The sequence below is a fragment of the Sturnus vulgaris genome, chromosome 10, assembly GCF_052056855.1.
Source record: "Sturnus vulgaris isolate bStuVul1 chromosome 10, bStuVul1.hap1, whole genome shotgun sequence".
NCBI lineage: Eukaryota > Metazoa > Chordata > Aves > Passeriformes > Sturnidae > Sturnus > Sturnus vulgaris.
Genome location: NC_142252.1, coordinates 7,910,425 through 7,936,122, shown reverse-complemented (window position 1 = coordinate 7,936,122; position 25,698 = coordinate 7,910,425). Strand labels below are relative to the sequence as shown.

Sequence of the window (25,698 nt, the reverse complement as noted above, 5' to 3'; positions counted from 1 at the left end):
ACTCTGATAATTGACTAACAACTCTTTACGATTAAAAGGATGAAAGCCCCTCCTGTCCCCAGCCAGAGTGTTGGCAGGAATTGGAAAAAGGCTCCTAATGTATCCTGGGAGTACTTCCACAGTCTGGAGACTTGGCCCTGCTTGGTGCCACTGCTGTGATTGATTTTGTCCAGGGAGGTTGTCAGCCAGATAGTGAGGCTATGGATGAGTTGTGCCAATGAAATAGAAAATTAGACCTCATTACTATTTTTGGAAAATAGCCCTTGTCCTCTGCCAGGTATTTTTTTTTTCTTGCTTTTTTTTTTTTTTATGTAAAAGCCTTCTGAAGAGCCAGAAGTATGGCATAAATTTAAGTTTATTAATCATTACTGATGCTTTATAGAGATACTATCAATAATTGCTGATTTGACCTGTCTTCTTTCTGTATTAGGTTCAAATTCCTGTATCTTCATTCAGTCGATCTGTGATTTCTCAAAACAAGTTGTTTATTGCCCTGAATTTAGCATCATGAGTCTTGCAGGCAGACTTTCAGTAACAAATAAGTCCTCCTGGTAAGGTAAGGGGAAATAAATTTTTGAGAGCACTTCTCAATTTGTTTCTCAGAGAGATTTTTCAGAAAGTAGTAGATTGTGTTTTACCTATTCATATCAACAAGCTTATTTTGGCCTTTCTCCAGAAGGAAGTAATTGAAGCATTGTGCATTGGCTTTCTAAGTAGTCCAGAGCTTGATTGATGGATTTGTAGCCCTTAAGCAGGCTTAAGAGACTAAAGCATCCCTTCTGCCTATGTTAGGGCTTACTGTCCAGTTCACTTTTAGTAGTTCAAAGGTTGGAATTGCTTAAAATTGAAGATATCTTGAAATGTCTCTCACCTTTCTTCTTTAACTACAGGTGCACAGAATTTGCCTGTAAAGATGGAGCTGATAAACAGGGCAAGAAAAAATGGGCTTAAATTGTAAAAACAAAAGATTAGGCTAAACCCAAAGGAAAAAAAACCCTCATAATTACTGAGATCTCTAGTGCCAGTGCAGATTGCTCACGAAGGTGGGGGAATCTCAGTATCAGAGGGTTTTTGGAATAATTTAGACATCCAGTATCATGGTTTAACTACAGGTTATCCTCCTGTGGGGCTGGGAATAGGCTGAGTGGGATCATCTCTATCTGTGTCTCTTGTGGTAAGTGCTCTTGTACAGTTATTATGGGATCACCATTGTCTTAGAGGTGAAAAGCAGCTCTTGAGGTGTGACCTAGAAAGAAAGACTTGATCATGCTGTCTCCTGACTTCTTTCCCTCAAAAGAAACTTTTTCAGTCTGAAGAGGTCTCTTGGCTGCTAGAGCTCTTGCTGTGCTGTTCAGCTTTCCAGTTTAACCAGCTACTTCCAGCTAAACAGAACCTTCTTTAGGTGTCTTGGATAACCCCCTCTGTTTGTTCCAGTCCTTCATGGAGCCAGAGGGATCCTGGACAGGCCCTGGCTTTTCCAGTGAATCATGGCCCAACATATGAGATTCATAGTTTTATTTTACTGGCTTTAGTATCCCCTCTGAGCTGTGATAATAATAGAGAATGTCAGGGATGCTGTGGAGTAGCCATGAAGAGCTCAGCCTGTTACTGGCTCACCTGGAAAGATGAGCAGAAATGCTGCTGCTGCTGCCTGGCTCCTTCCCCTGTTGCAGCAGCACTGCTCTCCTGGCTCTGGAGCACTCCTGGACACTGAGACCAGCCCAGAGTAGATGGGTGCAGCAGAAGTGGTGCTGCACTCCTTGCTTTGTAGGTCTCTGCTGTATTTTGGCTTAATTTTGCATTCCCTCCTGTGCACCTGAGATACTTGGCAGACGTATCTCAGCTTGTTGGATGATGGTCCCCTTATGCCAAAGGAAGCCTTCTCTTTGCATCCAGGTTGGTTTTAATGTGGAGCACATGTGCTCACTTACAAGTTAAATAAACAAGTAACTCCTGAGGAGATATTGTCTGCTCAGGTGCAGTCCTATATCTGTGAGGATGTGGAGAAGGGATATTAAAATTGTTTACGAGGTCAGAGCTATAGTGAGCCTTGCACCACCTTTGAGTTATGATATCATTACCTGAGCTGCAGGAACCAAGAAATAAAACCTTTTATAGTGAAATATGAGGAGTGCTTATGATTTTGAAGTATAGAGAGGAAGAAAAATGTGCATCATGTCCTAGTACTTTTTTTTTTTTATTATTTTTTTTTTTTTTGCAGGGGTTTGTTTCTCCTTACTGGTGACACACTTAGAATAGACATGGCATTTGCTAATAATGTTTGTGCTAGAGAAATGCTCTTTTTACTAGTTCGTTTCTTTTTTGGGTCAGGCTAGGAAAAATGTTCCTTCCTAAAAGGAATAAATTATTCAAGTTTATGTAAATAAACATGCTATTATTTAATCTACCTGGTCCCTGCACTGTTCAAGTCCACTCACTTGTTTTCATTTAGCATGCTGTGCTTCCTGTCCTTTCTGTGAACAGGTTTTGTTCTGCCCTGGAGTAGGAGCCATTATGGCATTCATGCCATATGAAAAGTTGCAGCTAAAACATTGATGGAATAGAACAGAGATTGCTGAAGTAACATTGATTAGGCTGATTATTCTCAAACAGATGAGAGCAGCTAGCAGTTTACATCTTTGAGACCCACGAACTGTTTTTCAAGGACTGAAAGCACTTAATGATCTATAGGTAGTGAGCTATCAAAACATATTTTGACAGTTTTTTGTATTGTCCTGCCTAGATACTTGTCTAATAAATCAATTTGTGGAATTAAACAACACTATTATGAAGTTATGTATCTGAAGAGTGAGAAAGAAATGAAAAGCCATGAACAAGAGAGAAGAAAATGTAGATGTAGAAACAGAATGAATGTGATCTATCAAATAGAAAGATGTGCTGTGGACAGCAGGAGAGGCAGCAGAGGTTGTCCAGGGAGAAACTGAGAGACAACTACCATGTAGTAAAGCAGTATTTAGCGAAGTTAACTTTCAGTTTCTTTTAGAAAGTAGATTTTGTGGTCTTGCTGGTCTGCTGTTATGTCAATGACTTGCATCAAAACTTCCTCAAGTCAGAACATCTGTTGTGGCCAATGGAAAGATTCCTCTTGACTTTAATGTGCTTTGGATCAGGCCCAAAATGCAAATAGTTTTTCTCTCATCCTTTGAAGTCTTTAACATTTCATGGGCTCCCTTATGTTATTGGTAATTTGCACCAGAAGTATTTTGCATGCAAATGAAACTTTGGCAGTAACAATGACTGCATTAGTGAATATGCATGTAGGTGTATCAGTAAAGCAAATTTTACCTTTCGGTGTATCAAACTAAAAATTTCTTTGTAACAGTGAGTTGTTCACAGTATCTACAGCTGCAATCAAATGTATTGACAAATGCATGTAAAAGACTGTATAAAACTGTCAAAGTACATTTTGATACGTCTGTATAGAGCCAATTGATTTTTCCTTTTTTTTTGTGGCTTGTGCAGGTTAATACATGTTTTCTATATGAAACTGGCATTTGTCACTAACTTCATAAAGCACTGTGGATGTCATAAATTTGAATACTGTAATTGAACCTGAATTTACTATGGATTTATTTAGCAGATCAAAGAGTAGCTTCAACCTACAGCACTCATTTTGTTTGCTAGTTTAAACTCCTGAGCTGAGGGAAGTGCCAGAGAGGGACTGTTCCTTTGAATTATGTGAATGTGAGCAAATCACAGTGTTTCTAGTTTTTAATAAAATTGGAAGTGTATTTTTTAGCTGAGGGATCATGCTGATTTTAGCATAAACATTTTGAAGTTTCTTAGAGTCATAAAGACTGTTGCAGTGTTCTCATGAGTGAGTACAATACCAAGGCAATAAAATATAACAAGTTTAACGTGCCCCTGTTTACTTTTTATCAGGAGCTCACTTTCTCATGTGAGGTGGGTGCTTTGCTCCCGAGTACCTGTGAACCTTGTCTGAAAAACACTGAGCCTTAATGAGGGCAGCATCTTCTCATCGTGGCTTGTCACCTGCCCTGGCCACTGGGATGCTCTTCCCCATTTAAAAGTCATCCTTCCTTGCTCATCTGCTTGGTTTCATCTGGTCCTGGCCCAAGTTTCTGCCTGAGCCCTCATTTGCAGAGCAGTCCTGCTGAGGTCTCATCCCCTGGGGCCTCAGCCCTTGCTGCTCCCTGCAGCAGCTGGCCCTACCTGTCCTGGCTGGGCTGCCTCTGCTTCACTGGCACAGCCAGCCTGTGCCTGGGAGGAGAAAGGGAAAACAATTTGTGTTTCTAATTGCTCCAAGATATGATTACGGGCATCTTTCCATAGAAAAGAAAATGTCTGCTAAATAGAGTATTGCAGGAAGGGCTTGTCAGTGCTGTTGGGAGATCACCGTGTATGACTGGAAATGTAAAGAGTTAGTCACTCTTGTACCCCAGGCTGTTATTTAAAGGTTTTGCTGGGAATGCCATTGCAACAGGGAGGGAGTAGCAGGAAATAAGGGCTGGGGTCAACAGTGACGTTTTGGAGCAGAGAGAAAGGATGTGTCAGCTGAGCAGTGCCCAGAGTCCTCACCTGAGCTGCCGGGATGGTGCTCACAACAGGGCTTGGCTGTGGGAGCTTCTGCCTGGTTTTGTGTAAGAAAGAAGCACATAAATCCTCAGTGGGGTCTTTTGTAGAATTGTATCAGATGGCCCAGCTCATAAAAACCACCAGTCACCAAAAATACTTGTCTGTTGTCAATGAAAGCCTTTAAATGAAAGAAGGGACTTTCTGGTTCTGTTTTCTGGTGTTTAATTTTGCTTTGATTTAGCCAAGTTTTATTTTGAGAAAGAGGAAAGGCAATGTAAAGGTGCCTTAAGGAAGCATAAAGGGAGAATTGCAAGTCTCTGTATGTGGCTGGTGGCTTTACTGGGACCGAGTACCTTTGGTAAACTGATGTGCCTGAAGTGCCAAGGACAGCAAGGGTTTGACTAACACCAGTCCTGGTGGAGATGATACTAGTGGGAATGGAAGGAGTGGGGCTATGGAGCAGGCTTTGCTGTAGAGTAGATCTGGAGGTGCTGTAAAGCCATGCCTTTCCCACGGGGCTGCTCTCAGCCTGGAGCACCCCAGCCTTGCTGAGTCAGTCCCAGGGCTAGTAGAGGGGCTGGGCAGGCTGGGTGGCCCCGAGGAGCCAGTGCCAGCAGCAGCAGGAGCAGCCCCGGGCTGCCCGGTTCCACGCTGCAATCTCCAGCTTCAGAGGGCACCGCTCTGCTGCCTGCACTGCTCGGACTGCAGGGCGGTGCCTGGGCTCAGCCTTCCCTCCCCAGCCTGGCTCCAGGCTCCTCTCAGGGCACAGCCTCAGGAATGGCTTCAGGAGACCGGGGGAGAGGTGCGGTGCCATCCATGCAAATCTCAGCTGCTTTGAGCTCCTCTCTTCCAGCCCAGGCTGGGAGGTTTGTGCTTCATGGGCCGTTCCATTTGTTTGAACACGCTGCTTGTGTTTTCTGCAGGCAGGCAGTGTCCCAAATTATTATGTAGCATGGACTCTTTAATATTATGTATTTGAGGGCTAACTTTGATATGGGCTGCATAAGCAGAGATTAAGAGCTGCTTAATTCCTGGCAGAGGCTTGGTGGTGGATACTGGCAGGGGTTATCTAGTTAATTTTTGAACTCTTACTCCATCCAAAGTTAAAAGCTGATCCCAAACTGCTGATGACATCTACCACCTAAAACTAGGTGGTTAAATCTCAACCATCAGCTTTGGTGGTTCAGGGGCACTGCTCAAGCCCTGCGGTGACACCCAAGCATGTTTGAAATTCACCTCACAAATGTGCTGTTGTGTTCCTGATTCACTGCCACCCCTCTAAAGAGTCAGCAAGTGACAGTGGGTGCAGTGAGAGCTAGGATCTGTCCGAATTAGCATTCCAAAATAAGTGTGAGGTATTGCCCAATTAATATACTCTGCATTACCTAAGACCATGAACAGCCTCTTTTGTGAGGACCAAAGTTGTCTTTATAAAGAAGTAATACAAAGATGTGTTTAAATATGCATGGAATGTGTATTGGTTATTTTAAACACTAAAAAAGCCTGGTTATCTGGGAGACCAAGGACACTTGTTTTATTGTATTGAGTCTTACAACATCTTTGAAACTTTTCAGCTGGGTACAAGTCTAGAATGAAAATGTTCTCTTAAGGCTGAATCACATCAAGTTGTAAGCAGTATTTTATTGGCAGTGCAGAGGGCAGGATGGAAAGAGGAGGGTTGTCCACCCAATAATAAGACAGGTTTTAAAATGCAGAAATTAGGGGTTTACATGGTGTTTGTTCTCCTCTGTTGTTTAGGGTGGGGGTTGTTTGGTTAGTATAATTTTTTTCTATTTTTTTAAAATATTTTTTAAACCCACTGGAGAATCATTCCAGGCTTTTTTTTTTTTTTTTCACTGCCAGGAGGGATGTGCTTTGCCTCTAGGATGTGAGTGACAGTGCTCACTTAATTGCCTTTAGAGGGTGGGACTGATAAAGCAGCACAGAGTGTGCAGACAGTGCAGTGCTGATAGCTGGCCTCTGGCTGGTACCTGATGGAGCCAAACTCGGACATCCTGTGGTGCACAGATCTGCTTTCTGTGAGGCTGCTCAGTGCATAGCCCTTGGCTCTGCTTCTCCTGCCTTACAGCTTTTCTCTCAGTGAAACCCCACTGATAGATGATGAGAATTTCAATTTGCTGCTTAATTTTATGGTGATAAAATTAAGCAAGGTGAGGAGACTCAGGCCGTGCATTATGAGGGTGGTTTTATGAGAGCAGTGATCAGGCTGTTGAGTCATTACATCTACTTTACACTTTGGATTTTAATTGCTTTATGGAGCTTGTTAATTTTTTGTTTAGTTTGCTTGTAACTTATGAGAGGTAGTTGTATTTTTCAAAAACTTCGACCAGCTCTTTCATCACTACTTCCCTGTGGTACCACAGTTCTTAGAAACACTCAGGCTTTTATCCTAGGTGCCTATTACATTGTAGCTTCAAAAATACCATTGTGGTTTATTTTGGCTTGTTTTCCTCTCTCGGTTGCTAGGAACAGATATAACACTTAGAACAGTGTGAGTAATAATCAGAACTTCTTAAATATCAACTAATGTGGGAGATAAAACTACCTCGGTGACATATTTGTAAGTGCAAGCAGTAGTAAAGCCATATGAGAAGTCATTATCTTCACATTTTTAAAATCACTTGTTGAGATATATTGCTGTTTATTTAAAATACCCTTAGTACAAAGCTCCTGGGAATAGCAGTTAGAATGTGGCATGCGAGTCTCTCTGTGTGGGGGTTTCCATGGGCAGCTGTTCTTTGACCTTGCCCTTGCCCTACATGAGGAGTTTCAGGCTTTCATTTCTGAATTACTGGCCATTTTCTCTCAGTATCACACATTCACCTGAGCTTTCTCAAAATGCAGTGGCAAATCAGATTGCATTAATGGAAAATGCCGTGGCCTAGAAAACAGCTTTTACTGCTGACAGAATGGGCTGATGAAATCTGGGCTGGTAAGGTATGCTATTTTTGACTGTGAAAAGTAGCATTTTCTGAAGGTTTGCTGAATGCAGTAATGTGATTTCATGTTCCTCTTTGTTAGTTATCTCTAGCTGCTGGTGATGGTAATGGATGTTGTTAATGTTCAACATTTAATCAGCTAAGGTATGTGTCTGTCTGCTTTTCATTCTTGAAATTTGCAAGGATTGTTATCAGCTCCGTGTATTTTCTAATAAGTCAAAAGCAGCTCAGAGAAGATGAACAGAGGTCTGCCAAATCTATTTCAGAAGCCCGTGAGTACAAATGAATTATTATGTGAAAAAAATTCAGTCTTCCCTCTGACTAAAGAGGTGCTGGCAGTAACTGCTGGCTTGCACTGTCTTCCTCCAACCTTGCCATGACCATTTAGTGAGGTCTGATTTCGAAAAAAATTCCCACTGTCTCTAGGTTTTATTCTCCACTGAGGCGGAATCTTTGGATGTCTGCTCTGACACAGTTTACTTTCTAATTAGCACATCAAGTGCTTGTTGGTTTTTTTGTTTTTTTTTTTTTTCTCTGAAGGCCACAACCTCTAGTCCCAATCCGGGCAGGTGGAATTTCACAAGCACTTTGTCATGGCTCATGCCTCAAGCATCCGGACACACCTTTCTGATTGTCATTCATATCCTGCCTGCCATTGCCTCTGGCATTTGCTGAGTTCACGTTTCCATGTGATTTACTGCAAAACATTTTGTTTGACGAGTCACTAACGCACACTGACAGGGAAGTCCCCCTCAAGAAGCTGAACTAATGATAGCCTTCATCTTTGCTTTCCTCAGGTAGACGCTAAAAAAAAAAAATCAATCTGTCGGTATCTGTGCTTTAGACTTTGCACTTACAGAGAATTCTTGAGACTTGGAAACTCTGACCTTGAATGTGTGAGTGCAGTGAGTTGCAAATGCTCTTTGTCACGGGCTCTGTGTGTGTACCAAGGTGGAGGAGCTCTGAGGCTGCCCTGTGCTCCCCAGTTGCAGAATTTCCCGTGCAATTGGGATATGAGTCAGCAGCAGCTCTGAGTTCAGGTAAGCGCTGAGGTGTTTGGGTGCTGAGGCTGCTCCTTGGCAGCATTTCTGGGAAACCTTTTAATATACCAGAGCAGCTGCCCTGTCTTCGGGCCTTGGCTTCTTTGGTGCATGCCTGAATAAAGTCACTAAGTGTTTGCAATACCAAAATCCACTTAATGTTGACAAAAGTGATTCATATGGGTCTTATAAAAGATTACTTATCTCCCATGATGAGTTGGGTACAACCGCAAAAATAGCTCTGTCACATTCACAAAACACAAGCAAATGCATAAGAATAAAATATAGCAAAAAACCCCATCTCCTCTCTTCCCCCAGTTGGTTGCTGATCTCATGTATTTGGGGCTTTGCCTGGCACAGTGAAGATTTACTGATCCATTAGTGGCTGCTGTTTGGCTGCACCTTCACATAGGAAAAATATGTCTAGAAAATAAACTTGGCACATCAGACACACCATAACTAAATCATTGCAGCCAGCACATTTCCTCCTGTTCTGCTTAACTGCCTCAAGTTTTGATTATGTACAAATTTAATGGTTTGGTTCTGCTAGAAAATCTGGGGTTTGTTTATTTAAATTTATATTTCTTAATGAATGCATGCAAGAGAAAGCACTAAGTAATTACAAGTAAGGAACATGGAAAACTAGTATGCTGAACTGAGCATTAATTTTTGAAAGTACAGGCTCGTATAGTATTTTTAATAGTCTAATAAAAATTTTGGTAAATGAGTGAGGAAGTGCTTGCAAATTCAAGCAGATGGTGGTCCCTGAAGGGCTCCTTGCTGGAGCAACCTAACAAATCCTCTGGGAACTCAGTTTTGGTGGTTAAAGCAGAGTGCAAGTAACCCTTCTGTGGGGTGGGCACAGGGAAAAGGCTCTGGTGGCCATAGGTGGATGCTCTAGAGGATTATCCACCTGTAGCTGTAAGGTGCCTCAGTGTATGGAACTCTGCAGTCAGAGGAACACCAGGAAGACAATGAAGTTTCGCAGGGTAATTTTTTCTATTTTGGAAAGACCCTACTGGTAGTTGACACAGGCATAGAGAAAAAGAGGAAAAAAAATCCATTTCTGCCTCAGGTCTTCTGTCTTGGCTGAAGGTGGGAGTGGAAGTTACTCTATGTGACTTTGGGATCTCTTGAAAAGTGAGAAATATATGCTGAAAACATTGTCTTGCATACCCAAGCAAACTTGTTTAGCTTCTGTAAGATTACCGTGTGGATAGCATTTTAAAACCTCGCTCTCCTAAGCTGTCTTAGATACAATTGGGATGTTGGTGATAGCATTTTGTTAATTGTTGAGGCAAAATGAAGTCTCGATATGGTTTAGTGAGATAAAGTAGATAAAGTAGTGCTCATAAGAACTGTGAGCTGATAGCTTATCACTTCAGGAAGAGCATGAGGTGATCAGGGCGGGCGTGAGTCACACGCCAGCTCCAGCCTTGCCACCAGATTTCTTTGCTGCAGTGAATTTTTGTGGCCTGGACTGAAGTCAGTGATGCTTTTGGCCTTTTCTGAATAGCTCCATGGTCACCACAATTAATTTCTTTATTATCGTTCACTAATTTACGTATCGTGTAGGTATTTGAATAAATAGCTCTATTGTGCCAACCATGGGGGCCTCTGAGCCAAAATGGAATGTTTTTGTTGAGTTTTGCCAGTAGTTTTGTTGGAGACAGATGCTTTTCCAGATTAAGAAGCAAAACTGTGTTTGTTTTGTCACTTTCTCCTAATTAGCAGCTGTACGACATCTGGCAGGAATTCGAAGGGAACCTTTCCTTCTTGTGTGTCACCATTGCTGGAGTGAAGGCTCTGAGGGCTGGGCAATGTCCTGACCTATATCCCAGCCTGGGGACAATCTGTGCCCTCTGGGTACCTGCTGGGGTGACCAGGGCTGCAGGAGGCTCGGGGCAATGTGACAAAGCCCCACTGAGAATGGCTCATGCTGGGCTCTGTATGGAGAGGAAGAAGAAAACCCCTCATGAGCACATGCTGCCCATTAACCCAGCCACCTGAGAAGTCTCCTTTTGCTATAGGAGTTGCCTCAGCTGGGGCTCATTCCTCCTGCTGAAGCTGGTCCTGAAACTGTGCTATCATGCCGTGGTCTGTGCCTCCTGCAGTGGCCAGAGTGTGAGTTCATCTCCCACAGGAGCAGCAGCTGCCTCCACCATGTAGGTTTTGCTCTGGTACAGGTGGAGTCACACTGTGGCTGCTTCCCCTGGAGCAAGTCAGAGGGCCCTGCCATCCTCTTGTAATTCATCATTTCTGCTGCTCACTGGTGTGTCTGCTGAGAGCCTCCCTGGAGCTGTCTGGCAAATACTAACCTGGGAGAGAAGAGACCTATCACAGCTGGTTTTGGTCATACCTGACCATGGGCTTCTTTTCCCCAGGACTTTATTTTATTTACCTTCTCTTAAAAAGGGAGACTTTCTGCAGGACCCTTGAGGAGTTCTTAAAGCATTCATTAAATGTCTGCCTCTGTAAAAAACCCTACTTTAAAGTTTTACCAGGTGCTATGCCCATTGCACAACTGGGCCAAATCCTGTACTCCTGGAGCAGCAGCTGTGTTGTAAATCTCTGGGTTGGCTGGACCTGGAAGATGGATGGGCAGAGCTCTAATTTAAAAATATCATACATCTTACGAATTCAGGATAGTAGAGGATTTAAAAGCTGAGTCCAGCTCAAATTGTACTTCTTGTCCAGAACCCCCAGCAGCCACTCTTAAAACTGGTCTCTCTTTGGCTGTTATTCTTCTGAACTTACTTGCTGGGGCTGTGACAGCAGGTCCTCCAAAGCAGCCTCTTTACATCAAGTGCCTTTCCCTCACTCTGCAGGGATGTGCAAGGATAAAAGGAGACACTGAATGCAGGCTGGGGGGAGACATCTGCTCTCTGCGGAGCAAGTGCTGATGAACCAGAGTGGTGGAAAGCATTCTGAATGCATTCTGAATGGGGTCAGCAGCAAGAGCTGCTTTCCTCCTCCTGGATTGGTGCAGTGCCACTCCTGGCACATCCTTCAGAATGTCATGATGCACAGCTTGTCAGGGGTTCTGCTGTGCTGGTGTTTCTCTTGGTGACCTAACAGACTCTGCTCCAGAGCTATTTTCTCCTGAGGTAATTCCTTGTCTTGCTTTTATTTATTAGTGATAAAAGACTATCACAGATAAATAGGCATGTTCTCACTTGACTTGATAACTTACATGGCATTGCTGAAGGTGATTTACAATTTATACATGGAAAGGATTTGCTGATCTCATTAATAACTTTCCAAACATCTAGATAAACACGCTATTGCTCTGAATCAAATGAGCATGAAACAGCCAAGGTATTCACCTGCAAGGGCTTCTGGCACTCTGCTCTTTCCCAGACAACAGAACTTTGACAAAAGAATGTGGGAACTGCCAAAACGCGTTTCTCCTCACAGCCACCAGATCACCCTAAGGTGGGAGATTTCAGCTATTCTTGCTAAATTATTCTTCTCTATTGGAAGGCTTGTTGACAGAAGATTCCCAGCTCTTTGATTTTTAAGTAGGGGCTGTATTTCACATCTCTGCGACTGCAGCCCATGCTGGCATTTTGCTGCATCCTCTTGAATGTCCTGCCAAAGCCTGAGATGGAAAAGAGCAGGTAAACAATCTCTACACGCTTCTTCCATCAAGGCTGTAAAAGGAGAGTTGAGACAGCTCTGACTATTCCCTGCTGAGCAAGGTTGTTGCCATGATTTGTTTCATCAGAAATAATCACCTCCTCTTGTTTTATGGGCATCTTGTTATCTGGAGATCTCCAAGTGCTGTATTGCTTAATTAAAACTCACAACAGCTTTTAGGTGTATCTATTGTGAATCTTATTGCCTCTTCCTAAGTGGATAAACTGAGGCAGGGATATTGAAGCATACACTCTGGGTGTCTGTGTAGTTACATTTTTCCATTTGGGGGCTCAAAGGAACAGCCCTGCTTTCTCTTCTGCTCCCTCCTTCTTTCATGCCATTAACTCCTGTGAGAGGATATCTATAACAGGGGGATCTCCCATGGTCTGTAGAGAGGTGAGCTGGAAGTTAGTGAGCAGACAGTGAGGCCAGCTGGGAGGAAAATGAATGATCTTTCCTCTCTACTAAGACAGTGACACACACAGAGTTGTGTCCATGAATGCCAGAGGCAGGTCAGGCAAGCTGTGCTCAGCCTCTGTGGCAGAGCCAGGAATTACACCTGTCTTGGTCTCCTATGTGGCAGTGAGATTGCACCTCACTGTGAAGCTTCAGGCTGTAAGGGGGAACAAGAGTGGATGAACAGCTTCCAGATGGCTCCCGGCATTTTTGGGAGTTTGTAGGTTAGCCCAGTGAGGGGCACATCTCTTTCCCTGGAGATACTCAGAAGTGGTCGGGACACAATCCTCAGTAATGTGCTCTGCAGAACCCTGCTTGAGCTGAGAGGTTGGAGTAGAGAACCTCCAGTGGTCCTTCCAACCTTACCCATTCTGTGAAACTTCAGCTTGATTTTCACATCTGGGAGAGAGTTGGGGTGAAAAAAAGGCATCTAGGGAAATCCTGGGTGGTTTGAGTCTTCCTCTTTCAGAACCTCTTTGGTAGCGAGTGTCACGTTTAAACAAGGGTGCACCTGCATGTGCCTCAAGTCCAACACTTCTGAAAAGGTGGCATCTGTGTAGGAGAGAGAAACATGCAGCTCGAGCAGATTTAGGGAGAAAAGGACAAACAATTGAGCTGCTGCTTTCCTCTTGCTGAAGCTGAGCTTTGTGCTAAATTTTGCATTGGTAATGAACTAAAAGTGCTCATGTGCTCCAAATAGCAAAGGGCAAAGAAGAGAGAAGCAACTCATCAATGTATGACCCTCTCTAAAGTGTCGTGGGTAATCAAGTGTGCAGTTCTTAATGGATCATGATTTGCATGCCACTATTTTGATTGATGTACTACTTAGTAGAGGTTTGATAGTTTTTTACAGTGGTGTTGATGGGAGTCTCTCAGAAGCAAAGGTATTTAAAAGATGTGAAGATGTGGCACCTGGGGACGTGGTTTGGTGGTGGACTTGGCAGTGCAGAGTTAGCAGTTGGACTCGGTTTTTTTCCTAACTAAATGACTCTGTAAGCACCTCGTCTATTTTCTTTAGTGCTGGAGGGAGCCAAAGCAGTGATGTTTTGAAGTCATTGTGTTCCCAGCATCTTTGTTAAACAGTCAAAAATAGTGCAGAGTTGTTATCTTGAATAGACCCGGATCTCACCAGAACTGCCTATATTTAGGCATCTTCCAAAACCTTTGTGTCAAGCAATTCTCTGGGGAGACCAAAATAGCTTTTTTTTTTCTGTTGTTTATATATAATGTTGTACAGCCATCTAGAGAGGATGTGATGATTAAACCATATTAAGACATCTTGGTATAGCTCTGGAGATAGGAGATTAAATTGTATTCCAGGCTGCTCACAGTTAAAGCAAGAATAAAAAACTCCAGGAAAACACAGTAGTTTTTAGTTTGCTGGCATGATGTGGCCCCATCACACTCATGATACAAGTTCAAACAGTAGCAGAAAACATTACAGCTATGCTGGGTTCTGTTGTGGAATGAAATTCCATTTGCACAAAAGAGACAGCATTAAGGGATTTAATTGCAGGATCAATCCTCAAATTCTTAATAGACAATTTGTTAAGGGGTATTAATGTAATAATTATTTCAGCCAACTTGCAGTGTCTTATTAGCCTGTATAAAATACAGGCACTTTTAAAATAACTGGGAATAACGTGTTGGATGCTCTATAACACGTTACAAGTACAACCTTTGCAAATTCCAGGACCCTGAGCTGATGCTTGTGTTAGGAGCAAATAGACATTTTAAACAGCAATGTCAGAACTCTGTGTAGGGCCTTTCTGTCTTCAAGTGCTCAAGCTGATACTGTGCTCTATCACAGGCTTCTCTAACTTTGGAGGTTTAATTGCCTTTCTGCAGAGCTGTTAAGATTTAGGAGATGAGAGATAATCCCAGGCTGGCTGGACAGTGCTTTTGAGATACAGATCTCTGTTCTCATCAGTGCTTTTACACCACTGGGGAGAGAAGCTTGTAAGCAGGTCTCCTGACAAGAGGATTAGGGCTTGTTAATGTGGAGATTCAGGCCAATTAATCAGCTTTCACTGGAGTATATCATAAAACTACAGTAGGGATTTTTTTTTTTCTCCTGTAAAATGTAGTTGCTAAAGAACAAAAATCGCGATTTCCTCTTTTTATGTATAAAACCCCCCCACCTTATTATCTTAGCTTAGCTTGAAAATCTGTCAGTTTCGTGATTCTCCTTGTGCTGCCTCTGTTCAAGGGAATCCATCAACTTGTTTTTCTAATTGAGTAATTATTTGAAACTGATTAGTTGACTCATCCCTTAAATCTCACAGCTTGTATAAAGGTGATTAAACTTTGAAAGTTAGATGAAGTCTGTGATAGAACAGAGTGACAGCCTGAGCCCTCTGAAGAGCAGAACATGCACCACTTGGCAGCAGTGATTTAAGGATGCCCGTGGCACTGGGTCAGTGTGCTGGCAGTGCTGGTGCTCTCTGCTCCCCAAAAGGACACGGCTGCTCCAGCTCCCAGCACGGGGAGCTTTATCATACCAGGGCATCTGTTCATTGCGTAAATGCTTTTTAAAAGCAGAAATGCAGACAGTGATCTGCCAAGTCCCCAGTTCAGCAGCACATTCCTCCTCGTTAAAGCACTTAAAGTGAAGCTGTGTGTGCTTTTAGTGCCCTGTGCCTGGAAGAAGGGACATGTCCCTGTGCACTGTGCAGGCACAGTGTCCCCAATGCTTCCTGCTGGTGGCCATCAGCTTCGCTTGCCACTGCCAGTCCTAGCAAATATCTTCCTGTAGAGAGCAGAGCAGGTTGGGATTTTCACTCCTCGTGGAAAATGCTGACTTCTCACTGAGAAAAGCTGGTGGTTTTTTTGGTGTTTTTTTTTTTTTTTTTTTTTTTTTTTTTTTTTGTGGTTATTTTTAGTCACGATTTTTTTCACCTAGTCCTTGAATTTTTAGCTTTCTACTTTTATTTTAATTTCAGACAAAACCCCAATGCAGCAAGTGTTCTATCCAGGGGCTGATTTTTCTTGGTGAGATTTTCCAGCTGTTCCCCCTCTGGTGCAGGGCTGGAAGCTTTGTGTGCTGGCGGGGTTGACAGAGCTAACGTGAGATCAGGGTGCTGTCAAAGACCAGGAGTGAGCATGATGTACAAAATGTCAAGTTTATCCCCAGCTATTCCCCCCGCAGCTACCACAGCTGTAACAGAGGGTTACATAGATAAGCTATTATTATTATTAATACACAAAAATGTGAGATTTTCAAATTTGTGTATTTTTAAGAAGAGACTTCTTTTAGCAGTTGTGACCTATTAGCTATGTAGCAAAATTCAGAATAATTCTTATTAATTTTTAAGAATAAAAGCTAATTTTTCATTTTTTACTTTTCTATGTATGTACCTATTAAACTTAATATATGAATTGTATATGTATTTAATTTTTTAGTTTATGATTTTGACTATCTAATTTCTTTAGAAAAAGGGGACCGATGAAGCAGATTTCAGCTTTTGAAGTGATTGCGTTACCAGCATAATTGCATTTCTTTTGCATGAGGTACAAGTCGATTTGTAATATTTCTGTAGGAGACAAGCCAAGTGTTTCTCTGTGTAGAGCACAGGGGAGCTGATGCTGCTTAGGAGTGGCACTCCAAACCCACAGGCTCAGTCCCTGCAGGGAGGATTTGGCAGCGTGGCCGTGCCAGCGGTGCCGTGGGTCTGTGCCCACACTGGGCAGTGCCCAAGTGCATGGCAAAAACATCTGGCAGTCGACTCTGGAGGCTGTGCACAGAAAATGATAGCCAGGTGAACAGGACCTCCTTGGCTGGGATTAATAGGCCATTCTGGTTCTTGTATCATACACCTGGGAGTTGTGTTAGTGCCTGTAGCTCTCTCTTGAGCAGCCTGCCGTGTCAGATGTCCTGTCCTGTTGTGCTTGTGCCCTTTGCTGAGCTGGAGACTTCATTTTTCGTGTTTTGTTTCCCTGGATTTCACGTATATTAAAAATAAATAAATAAAGCTTTGGAATTCAGGTCAGAAGATTGTGGCTTGCTCAGGAATTTTATCAGGAGGACAGTGAAGAAGCCCACATGGGCTGGTGGGATTTCAAGGACAAGCTGCTGCAAGGTCATGCACAGCAGCTGCAGAAGCTAAAGGGGGTGTTGCAGAAGGCCAAGGTGGATGGGCAGGGGGCCCTTGGCACAGCTCAGACACACAAGAGAAGTACCCAGGAGGATTCTAGAGTCTAGCCATTGCCTGAGGATGCAGAGGAGGTGTTAGGAAAGCCAAAGCTTGGCTAGAGTTTGGTGTGGGATATGAAGGACACCAAGGACACCTGCTCCTGCAGGCACAGTAAGGAAGGCTGAGGAAAACACAGTCCCGGTGCTCAGTGGGGCAGGAGACCCAGTGACCAAGGCCATGGCAGAGGTACTGAGTGCTTTTTGTCTTGGCTTTCACTGGCCCTCTTGGCTGCTGGCCCTCCAGATCAACCAGAGTCTGGGACAGTGAAGTGTTACAGGAGAGGACTGAGTACAGAGGAGCTTGAGCGAAGTGGAGCTGATGGGATGTGCCTGATGGTGCAGAAGGATTTGGCTGATGGCAGGGCACTGCCATTCCCTGCTGTCTTTGACAGGCTGTGGCAATGGGCACCTTGCAGTTTGCAGTGAGTGCCTCATCCTTTTCCCTCCTGAGGACTCAGTAAGAGACCTTGGATGGCGATGGTGATTTGTTCACACACCAGAGATCTCTCTAGCTCCTCACTTCTTAAACTGAAGCATGCAATTGACTTTCTAGTCTCTCATGAGCCAAATAAAAATCTGGCCACCTATCAACAAGGTGATCATCGTGACTCCATGGATGCATATCAGGCAAGATACTTTTAGATTAGCCAAAGATGTTTGAGTCCTGCAGTGACTGGCTGGCATCATGGGATCAGTCCCTAGCCTTAAATCAGCAAACCACAGCACTAGCAGCAGACCTGTAGCTGAGGAAGGTATACTATATATATATAGTATATATACTATATATAACCAAAGATTTTTGATTTTTTTTTTGGTGGTTCAGATTGGGTGTGTGAAAGGCTCCTCCACTTGGTTTATGCTGCAGCTTTGCAAAAGAGGTCTGAGTGCTTAATCTGCCACAGTATCTGCATGTACAGGTCCAGTGGCTTGGATACTCAGAGTTTGGATTTCAAATCATACTACATTTATGTTCCAAGGTCCCTTTATTTCTGTTTTGAACTTCCTGAGTTTTCACCCAGTCATGGAGTGAAAGTGCTCTGCAGCCAAACAGTCTAGACTCTTCCCCAATGGGATTGTGTTTGTTTCCTTGTGTCACTCATGCATCAAAAGTACATGCTTAGTGTGTAGAAATACTGGTTTTCTCATCAGAGATACGAGTTAAAGATGGGGAGCTCCTTTTTATGTGTAGAAATAGTACAGTCATTATTAACAGGAGGCAAAGATCTTAGAGTGTGAACATCAAAGGAATCTGACGTTATTTGGAAAGAGCATTTGGTACATCACATCACATTCTACAACTTGACTTTTAAGAAATGCTCAAGAGAAAGCTTTTTTTTTTTTTTTTTTTTTTTCTCCCCCCTCCTGCTTGGCTTCTAAGGATCTTTATTTATCACCCTCAGGGGCATTACAGTGAGTAATTAGATTGGACGAGGAGAATGACTTAATTTTACAAGAAACTCATTAATTCATCCTATTTTAAATCTTCTCATTTCACCCAAAACCCAATTATGCTTGTAGTGGCAATGATCTGGAAAGGCATTGTCTTGTAGGTATCGGGGGGGCCACTGGGACTGCTGGGATATTCATGTCGGGGAGACAAGAGTGACTCCCTTTCTTTGACTTGTAGGTCAAAAGACCTAGTTGCTGGGACAGCTTGACAATTGGAAAACCCTGATGAGCATTTGGAAGTAAAACAGCTGTACAATAACGGAGGGGTTCATGGTGCAGGGCAGAAAGCTCATCAAAAGAGACTATCCAAACAATTGAGTTCTATAATTAACACACAAAAATCTGTTCAGAAATAGTAAAAGTAAGCTGAGAAGATGCTGCCTTCTTATGTGGCAGATGTAGTTTTGTTACGAATCGAGAGAGAAGATCCATCCTCTTAAAGATTAAGAACAACATTCAAGGGGAAAATTAAAAGTAACTTTTTGTTCCTAAGGGTGCAGATAAAACATGAGCTCAAAATATTTCCAGAGAGAAGAGCTGTGGAAAAAGTAACCAGTGATGAAACACATCAAATGTACTATCAAAGTATTTTTTCTAGTCTTTAAACAAAATATTATTTTCTCACTGTAATGTATAAACATGACATTGAAATATATCTTATTAAATTATTTACCTTGTCCTTCATTTCACCAAGAGTACTATTTTGGAGTCTTTCTTTAAAGCTGGCTACAATCATTGACTTAAAAGTAATTTTTTCTCTTCTATTGTATGTGGAGAGAAATTTGATTCAAAATTTCTTCTCAAGGAATTTTGAAGTTTTCTTGAGTATGTAGCTAACATATTTTTCTGCTTCAAGAAATGGAAACTGGAATGCATAGCTTCTGACAGTTGAGCTGATTGCACTGGTTGTAGTGGCATTGCTGGCTTGCCTGTGATAGTGAATGTTCTTGGGGGTGCAGAGGGTTCCTTTTGGGCAGGAGGTGCAGCAGGAGCATGGTTTGGTTGTGGTCCTGTCCACCTGGGGGCCTTTTCCTTGTGGTGCTTGTGTGGAGAGCTCAGCCTTTGGCACAGGGACCTATCTCATGGCCATGGCTGTGCAGGACTGCATCCCACTGGGCTTTTGTGAATGAGCACTTCAGAGCATCTCTGTTTGCTTCTAATATCAGTTTGTTGACTTAACCAGATTTACCTGAGCAAAACCATGTTTCTGTGCTTGTTTTTCTCCCTGTTTGCTTTATTAGGTCCTAATCAGAAATCAGTATTTATTTCAGGAAGTCCTCCTCTTCAGCAGAGGCTGAGGCTCCAGGCAGGATTTCTCCTGGCTTTGGTCCCTGGTGTCCAGGGCTGGTGCCAGAGCTCCTGCCCAGCAGTTTCCAGCTCTCTTGGGCCATCCCATCCCATCACTGCTCAGATCCCAGCCGGGCTCAGGGCTGGCTCCCATCCCTGCCTCAGTCCTGCTCAGCCTCCAGGCACTGCCACAGCCTGGAGCTCCCTGAGATGTCTTTCAGATAGGCACTGCGTTTTTAATGGTTTAGGAACTCGTCAGCAAAGAGGCTGGGATGATTTCTTCATCCAACCCTTTGCGGACATTACACAATTTTTTATCTTTTTTAAAGAACTATTTAGGTATGTCAAGCCTTTTCCAAACTCAGATTGAAGGAATAATTGCCACTTCACAAGGATAAAGGAACAATTTAAGAGCAAGTACTGGGGAATTTTTTTTAAACAACTCTAAATTTGAAAAAAATAATTTTCTTAAATATTTCTCCCACCCCCAAATAAAAAACCCCAACAACATATCTTATTTAAAAATAGTTAAAACCAATTTAATAAATGTATTTGTTATAGCAGTGTTTAGAAAGAATGTGATTAGAGTCCTATCCACTATGAGATGAGGTTTTTAAATTCTAAAATTGCTGTCTGAAATTTTCTAGTAGAAAATTCAGCATTTGGAGAGACTAAGCAAGCAGACTTTTCAGCCCACACAAGTATTCTTTCTCTTTTTTTAAGGAAACTTTAAGTCTGAAAATCATGTGAAAATGGAGTTGGAAAAACAGCTTGAGAAAATTTACATCTAGATTTGACTGAAGTTCCATAATTCTTCAGAGCCATTTTTGCAGTTTTGACATGTATCACTCTGATATATTTGGAAAAAAGAAGGAAAAAGGCATGTAATAATGACCAGCAATGTTTGTCAGATCTTATCCTGCTTTAAGGAAAGTAGAAATCAAATGGATTTTAATAATATAAATCAAAGACATCAGCATGATTATTTCAAGCTGATGTCCATTTAAATCAATGTGATTTGTTCTGAGGAAAAACTGTGAACTGAAAATATTTTTGTTTGAGAATTTCCATTGAGTGTGTTGCAGTCGATTGTAACTATGTTACCCTTGTGGGTGACCTGAATGTGAGAAAAGGTTTTTCTCCTTAAAAAAAAAAAAAAAAAGAAAAGAAACCTAACAGAAAGAACTAATTAAGGCAAAGCTAAGAAATTGAACTCAAAGTTTGCATTGCACATGTGAACTAATCTTTTTACAAAGGCATCTTTCGAAAACTGTGTAAGAGCCCCATTCATGCTGGGTCTCACCCAGCAAATCCTTCCTAGAAAAGCAGCTGCGTGAAGATTTGTCATGAGCAAGCAATAAAGACTTCCAGGGAATGAGTTCTGTACAGGCTTCTTGTTTGCCTACTAAATCATTACCCTTCAAAAAACAGTCCATCCATAGTTGTAATAGGTGTGTCAGCAGCACTCCATGCTAAGAACAGCTTTTACAGGATTAGGTTTGAGTTTTTAAGTGGCGGTACCATGGAGCTCTTGGGGGCAAAGAACTCCTGGTTTAATGCAGCACATCCTCTCATGCCCTTTTGTGGCTGTTAGGAAATGTGGTGAATCTCTGAGCACACTAAAATGAAGAAAACTCTCTTCAGGAGTAGTCGATTTTTGAAGCAAAATGGCTGTGTGTGCTTTAGGAGCAGCCACTGTGCTTGGAGAGCTTTCTTCAGGTCTTGAAATATTAAACATCTCAGCTTAATATAGTTGAAAACAAAATATAGTGCATGAAATGAGGAGGAAAAAAATCCTTGAGTTACAGAGTGTTGACCTTGCAGTACCCACTGAATACATCTATTCCCTTTTAAACCACAGAGTATGAAAAGACAGGGAGGAATGGTCACAAAAATCTTTACCTGTGACATTTTCTTGTTCTTCTAGAAGCATGTTATAGCCCAAGTAGGATTTTCAGCCTTGAGCTAGATTGTTGAATAGATAAGTATTTTAATACCTCAAATATGCTAAAGATGGCTCACTGTTTAATGATTTCTGTGGGTTGTGGTGTTCATATTAAGAGTAATATTAGAGTTTACATGTTTAGTTTCTAAAACCATAAACAACAGAAAGAATTTTGTGGATGAAAGCAGTCAGCTTGGTTTCCTCTTGTATTCTGTTTTTCAATACCTTGTCTTTATATTTGGCAGCAAGATCCTTCCCATGGGTGTCTGTCCTGGTCATACACAGACTTAGGCATATTTCTTATCTGAGCTGTGACAGTGAAAACCAGGAGTAATACCCAAGACCAGTATCTGCCACTGACTGCTGCTCTTGTTAAACCCAGGACATGTAGTGATACAGCAACTTGCTCACCAGATAGTGCAAGTTTTATATATAAAAAAAGGGTTATTTTCCTTGTTTGTTTGTTTTGCTGGGCAATTCCCATCCCAGGCAGAATAAGCTGTTTTCCAGGTGTGTTGCCTTTGCATCCTGCTGGTGCCTGGCTGATGGGCCAGACATGGTGGGTTCGAATTTGTATTCAGGGACCAAAATAGTTTCTGACGTGGGCAGGCTGGGTTTAACCCCTGCGATTCTCCCTGCCAGAGCTGTGGCTGCTGATTTTAACTGAAACCCCGAGGCTGTTTGAAGCATGGCCAGAACACACGTAGCAAATCGAACCTTATCTAACACCACGATGCCTGTGAGCTCTGGAAGTGTAAATCTCAGTCACCTGAGCCGTGTGTTTTCACAAGGTCCTCTGGTCCCGGGACAGCCCCAGCGAGTGACAGCGGCTGATCTCCCAGCGCTCGCACACATGGAGTGCGCCACCTCGTAAAGACAGGGCTTGTTAAGGACATTTCATAAATGGCTTGGGCTAATCACAATGAAGTAACTTGCTCTTTTATAAACGTGTTACTAATATCCCTCTCCCATTTCCCACTGGAGGGCTTCGTAAGAGAAGCAGGGAAAGAGTGAGGGAGGACTAAGGGAAGGTAGAAACAGCAAGAGCGAGCCCTGGCTGTGCGGGGGCTAATGCCCTTCCAACAGGAGCCTGTGTGTAGCAGGGGAACCCTAAAGGTAGTGTAGGTGATAAACGACAAGATGTGGGAGTGAGTCACACAGTAAATACTGGGAACAGCCTTTCTTTTTCACTGGTTTGCATGCCTGGGAATTTTCTCTCTCCTTCTCAGTGCTAAAAGCCAGTGGTGATGATGGGCTTTTTTCTCTAGCCAAGGGAGAAATTTCTAGGATGACATACCTGTTAGCCACCATGAAAATGTGTTATTAATGATGCTAATGGATTTTTTCCAAATGATGTAAAAGTAGCCTTTTGTGTAAGTCCTGCTTTTATGAAGCTGATGTCACCGAGAGCTTGGCAACTGCACGTGGGCCCGGGTGGCAGTGGTGCAGTTACTGCTGAGCCCCAGCTTTGAGCAGGGGACAGCATGGCTCATCTCCTCCCTTGGGGAGACAGAGCCAAATGAGTTCTGCCTTGCCAGGAGGGAGATGTGCCATTTCCGGGCATGTTGGGTTCCTGTCCCACTCCCTCTTAAAAATTGGCAGTGTCTGACTGTCAGCTGCCATTCCTTAAGTGGTCATAGAATAAACCAATTGCACCCCTTTTGTCATGCTCTGTGTGTGTTGGGTGCAGGTGGACATGGGTTAAGCCACATGCAACTCTACAGTAAGCACAAAGAAGCAGCTGATTTTCTGGCAATGTCAACAGAAGAGTATTTTTTTTTTTACCATCCCTAAGCCAGCTTTTAAAATGGCTCTTGTTGGAATTAGAAATCAGTATCCCCTGACGTAGGGCTACTCATTAAGAGTGTGATGATTGTTAATTCTTCACCTGGGGCTAAGAGGACATCATTAGATCTCTTTGAAATGTCTCCTGCCTTGATTTTGAATGAGTAAGCTAGCAATTTATGATCACTGCCTGGGCCAGTAACACTCTCCCTTCCTGTTCCTCCATCTAGCCTGCAAAATCGGATACTACAAGGCTCTCTCGACAGACGTGGCCTGTGCCAAGTGCCCCCCTCACAGCTACTCCATCTGGGAAGGCTCCACGTCCTGCACCTGCGACCGGGGCTTCTTCCGAGCGGAAAACGATGCTGCCTCCATGCCCTGCACTCGTGAGTTGCTCTTTGAACCATCTCTTGCCCCTTTTATCACCCATTTCTTCCCTGTGTCTCTAAAAGGTGTTCTGCTTCTGGCAGCAGTGCTCAGTAGCTCCTGTGGCCCTTTGCAGATGCAGTTTTTGTTTTGGCTCACACTTCTGAATGACAGCGTTAGTTCTCAGCCCTCAGTTCCTAATGGTGGCATGGTTATGCTGACCCTTGTGAGCTTGCAGTATAAATAAATCAGGAGACACAGTTACAAAAGAGAGACTTGCACACCTTAGTAACGCAGGTAGAAATAAAATACAGGCCTCAGTTCCAGTCTGAGCACCTGGACAGTAGATCACATCACCTTTCATCTCTTAAAATATGGATATTTGTAGAAATCATGAAAGCTTTCCCTGTAATTGTATGACCTCAGGTAAACAGGTAATATTTATAATCCCATTGTATTTCTAATTTGCTTGAAATATATCTGATGACCATTGGGAACCTAAGTGTTCATCTGAAAGGGGTGGTAATAATAAATCTTAAACTTTAATGAAACAACCACCCAATGCATGGTTTATTTTATCCTGTGTAGGTAAATACATCATGTGCAGCAAATGGAATTTGCTTTAATTCCATCCAAATACTTTCACCAGGGAGAAGGAGAGGTGCATTGAGCACAGTCACAGGGTTGCTGGATGAACTCCTTGTCCTATGTGTTGGTTAATGGCTCATGCAGTCGAAACCTGGGATTCCAGGCATGTCCTGGTGTTAAATTGTGATCATCTAGTTCTTTGCTTTTCACTTTCTTAAGAACAGAGCAGTTTGAAACAATAAGTGAAAGGGCTGTATTTTACCAGGGGGATATCCATGTGTGGCATTCCCTGAAAGCTATTGGAAGTGTTTCCAGATTTTTGGAGTTCAGCTGTGTATTTATGTAGAGAGAGCCTGTGTGTGTCTGAGTGAGGGAGGGCCGAGATATTTCTTTTGTAACATTTTAATATATTGAGAATTAATTTTGTGAGAGATGACTCACATTTATTTAAACCTTAATTTCTCCCTTACAAGGCAGAAACAGAGTATGTCCATAACTAAGTTAGCACTCATCCTTTCCCCACACCCCTTGATTCCAGCTGTTCTCCAGTGATTTCCTTCTTTTCAGCAGTGAGTTTTGCTGGTGGTGGTTAAGGAGGCCAGAGCATAGCCAAGAACAGCTGCTTTTGCTTAGTAGGAAGCAGAGTAGTGCATATATCCTTTGCCAACTATTGACTGGGAAAGGAGTCTAACTGTATTGTGAAACCTTGTCTAAATGGGCAAGAACATGCTTTCTGTAATATAATTTACACTACTAGATCTAAAACGTGACCAGTTTGGTAGGAAAAATGTCTTTCTGCAACAACAAAACTATTGTTTGGAATATACACACTAAATAACATTATACCAACAAAAGTTTTTCAAAGCCCTGGTCCTTGTGAATATCTTGACCAAATTGAAATCAAATTAGTAATCAACTGGTTGAATTTAAATAAGCATGTGAAGTTAGTACTAAGTTTGAAGAGAGAGCAAAACATTTCCAGATGGGGAAATTGTAAGCAAATTATTTGTATGCTGGTATTGCAAAATGTACCCCTGCAAGCCTATCCCTTTTTTGTCAAGTCTCGGGCCTGATGGAGGCACTCTTCCCCATTCCTGTGTTGGGAGGTCAGACAAAGCTGAAGTTCCTGATCTTGGTCTTTTACCCCAAAAATACAAAGAGAGAAGGAGAAAAAGCAAAGGCTGTGGTGCTGGCCTCAGTCTTCATCTCTGCAGCAGCCCAGGATGTGGGGGCAAGCCAACACCTCAATCCTATGGGTACATACTCCTGGAAAACAGGCCTGTCCCTGGAGGTCTTGTTTGATAGCTTTGAATTTTCCTGTAGCTGAAGGGCTTCTTCTCCTGTGATCCAAGGTGCAGGATGAGGCAGGAGATGTTTCTGGGCTGGCTTGTGGGGCAGCTGTGCTTCCCCAGCCTGGGCTCTTCCTTTGCCCCT

At 42.8% G+C, this 25,698-nt stretch overlaps 1 protein-coding gene across 1 annotated transcript in view; it reads left to right on the top strand.

Annotated features, from left to right (window-relative positions):
• The window catches only part of EPHA4 (EPH receptor A4), a 104,419-nt gene that overhangs the window by 17,374 nt on the left and 61,347 nt on the right, over positions 1-25,698 (top strand). Inside the window, exon 4 of the mRNA XM_014879547.2 lies at positions 23,541-23,696. Within this exon, the coding sequence (XP_014735033.1) occupies positions 23,541-23,696 (156 nt within the window). The remainder of the gene's footprint in view (positions 1-23,540; positions 23,697-25,698) is intronic.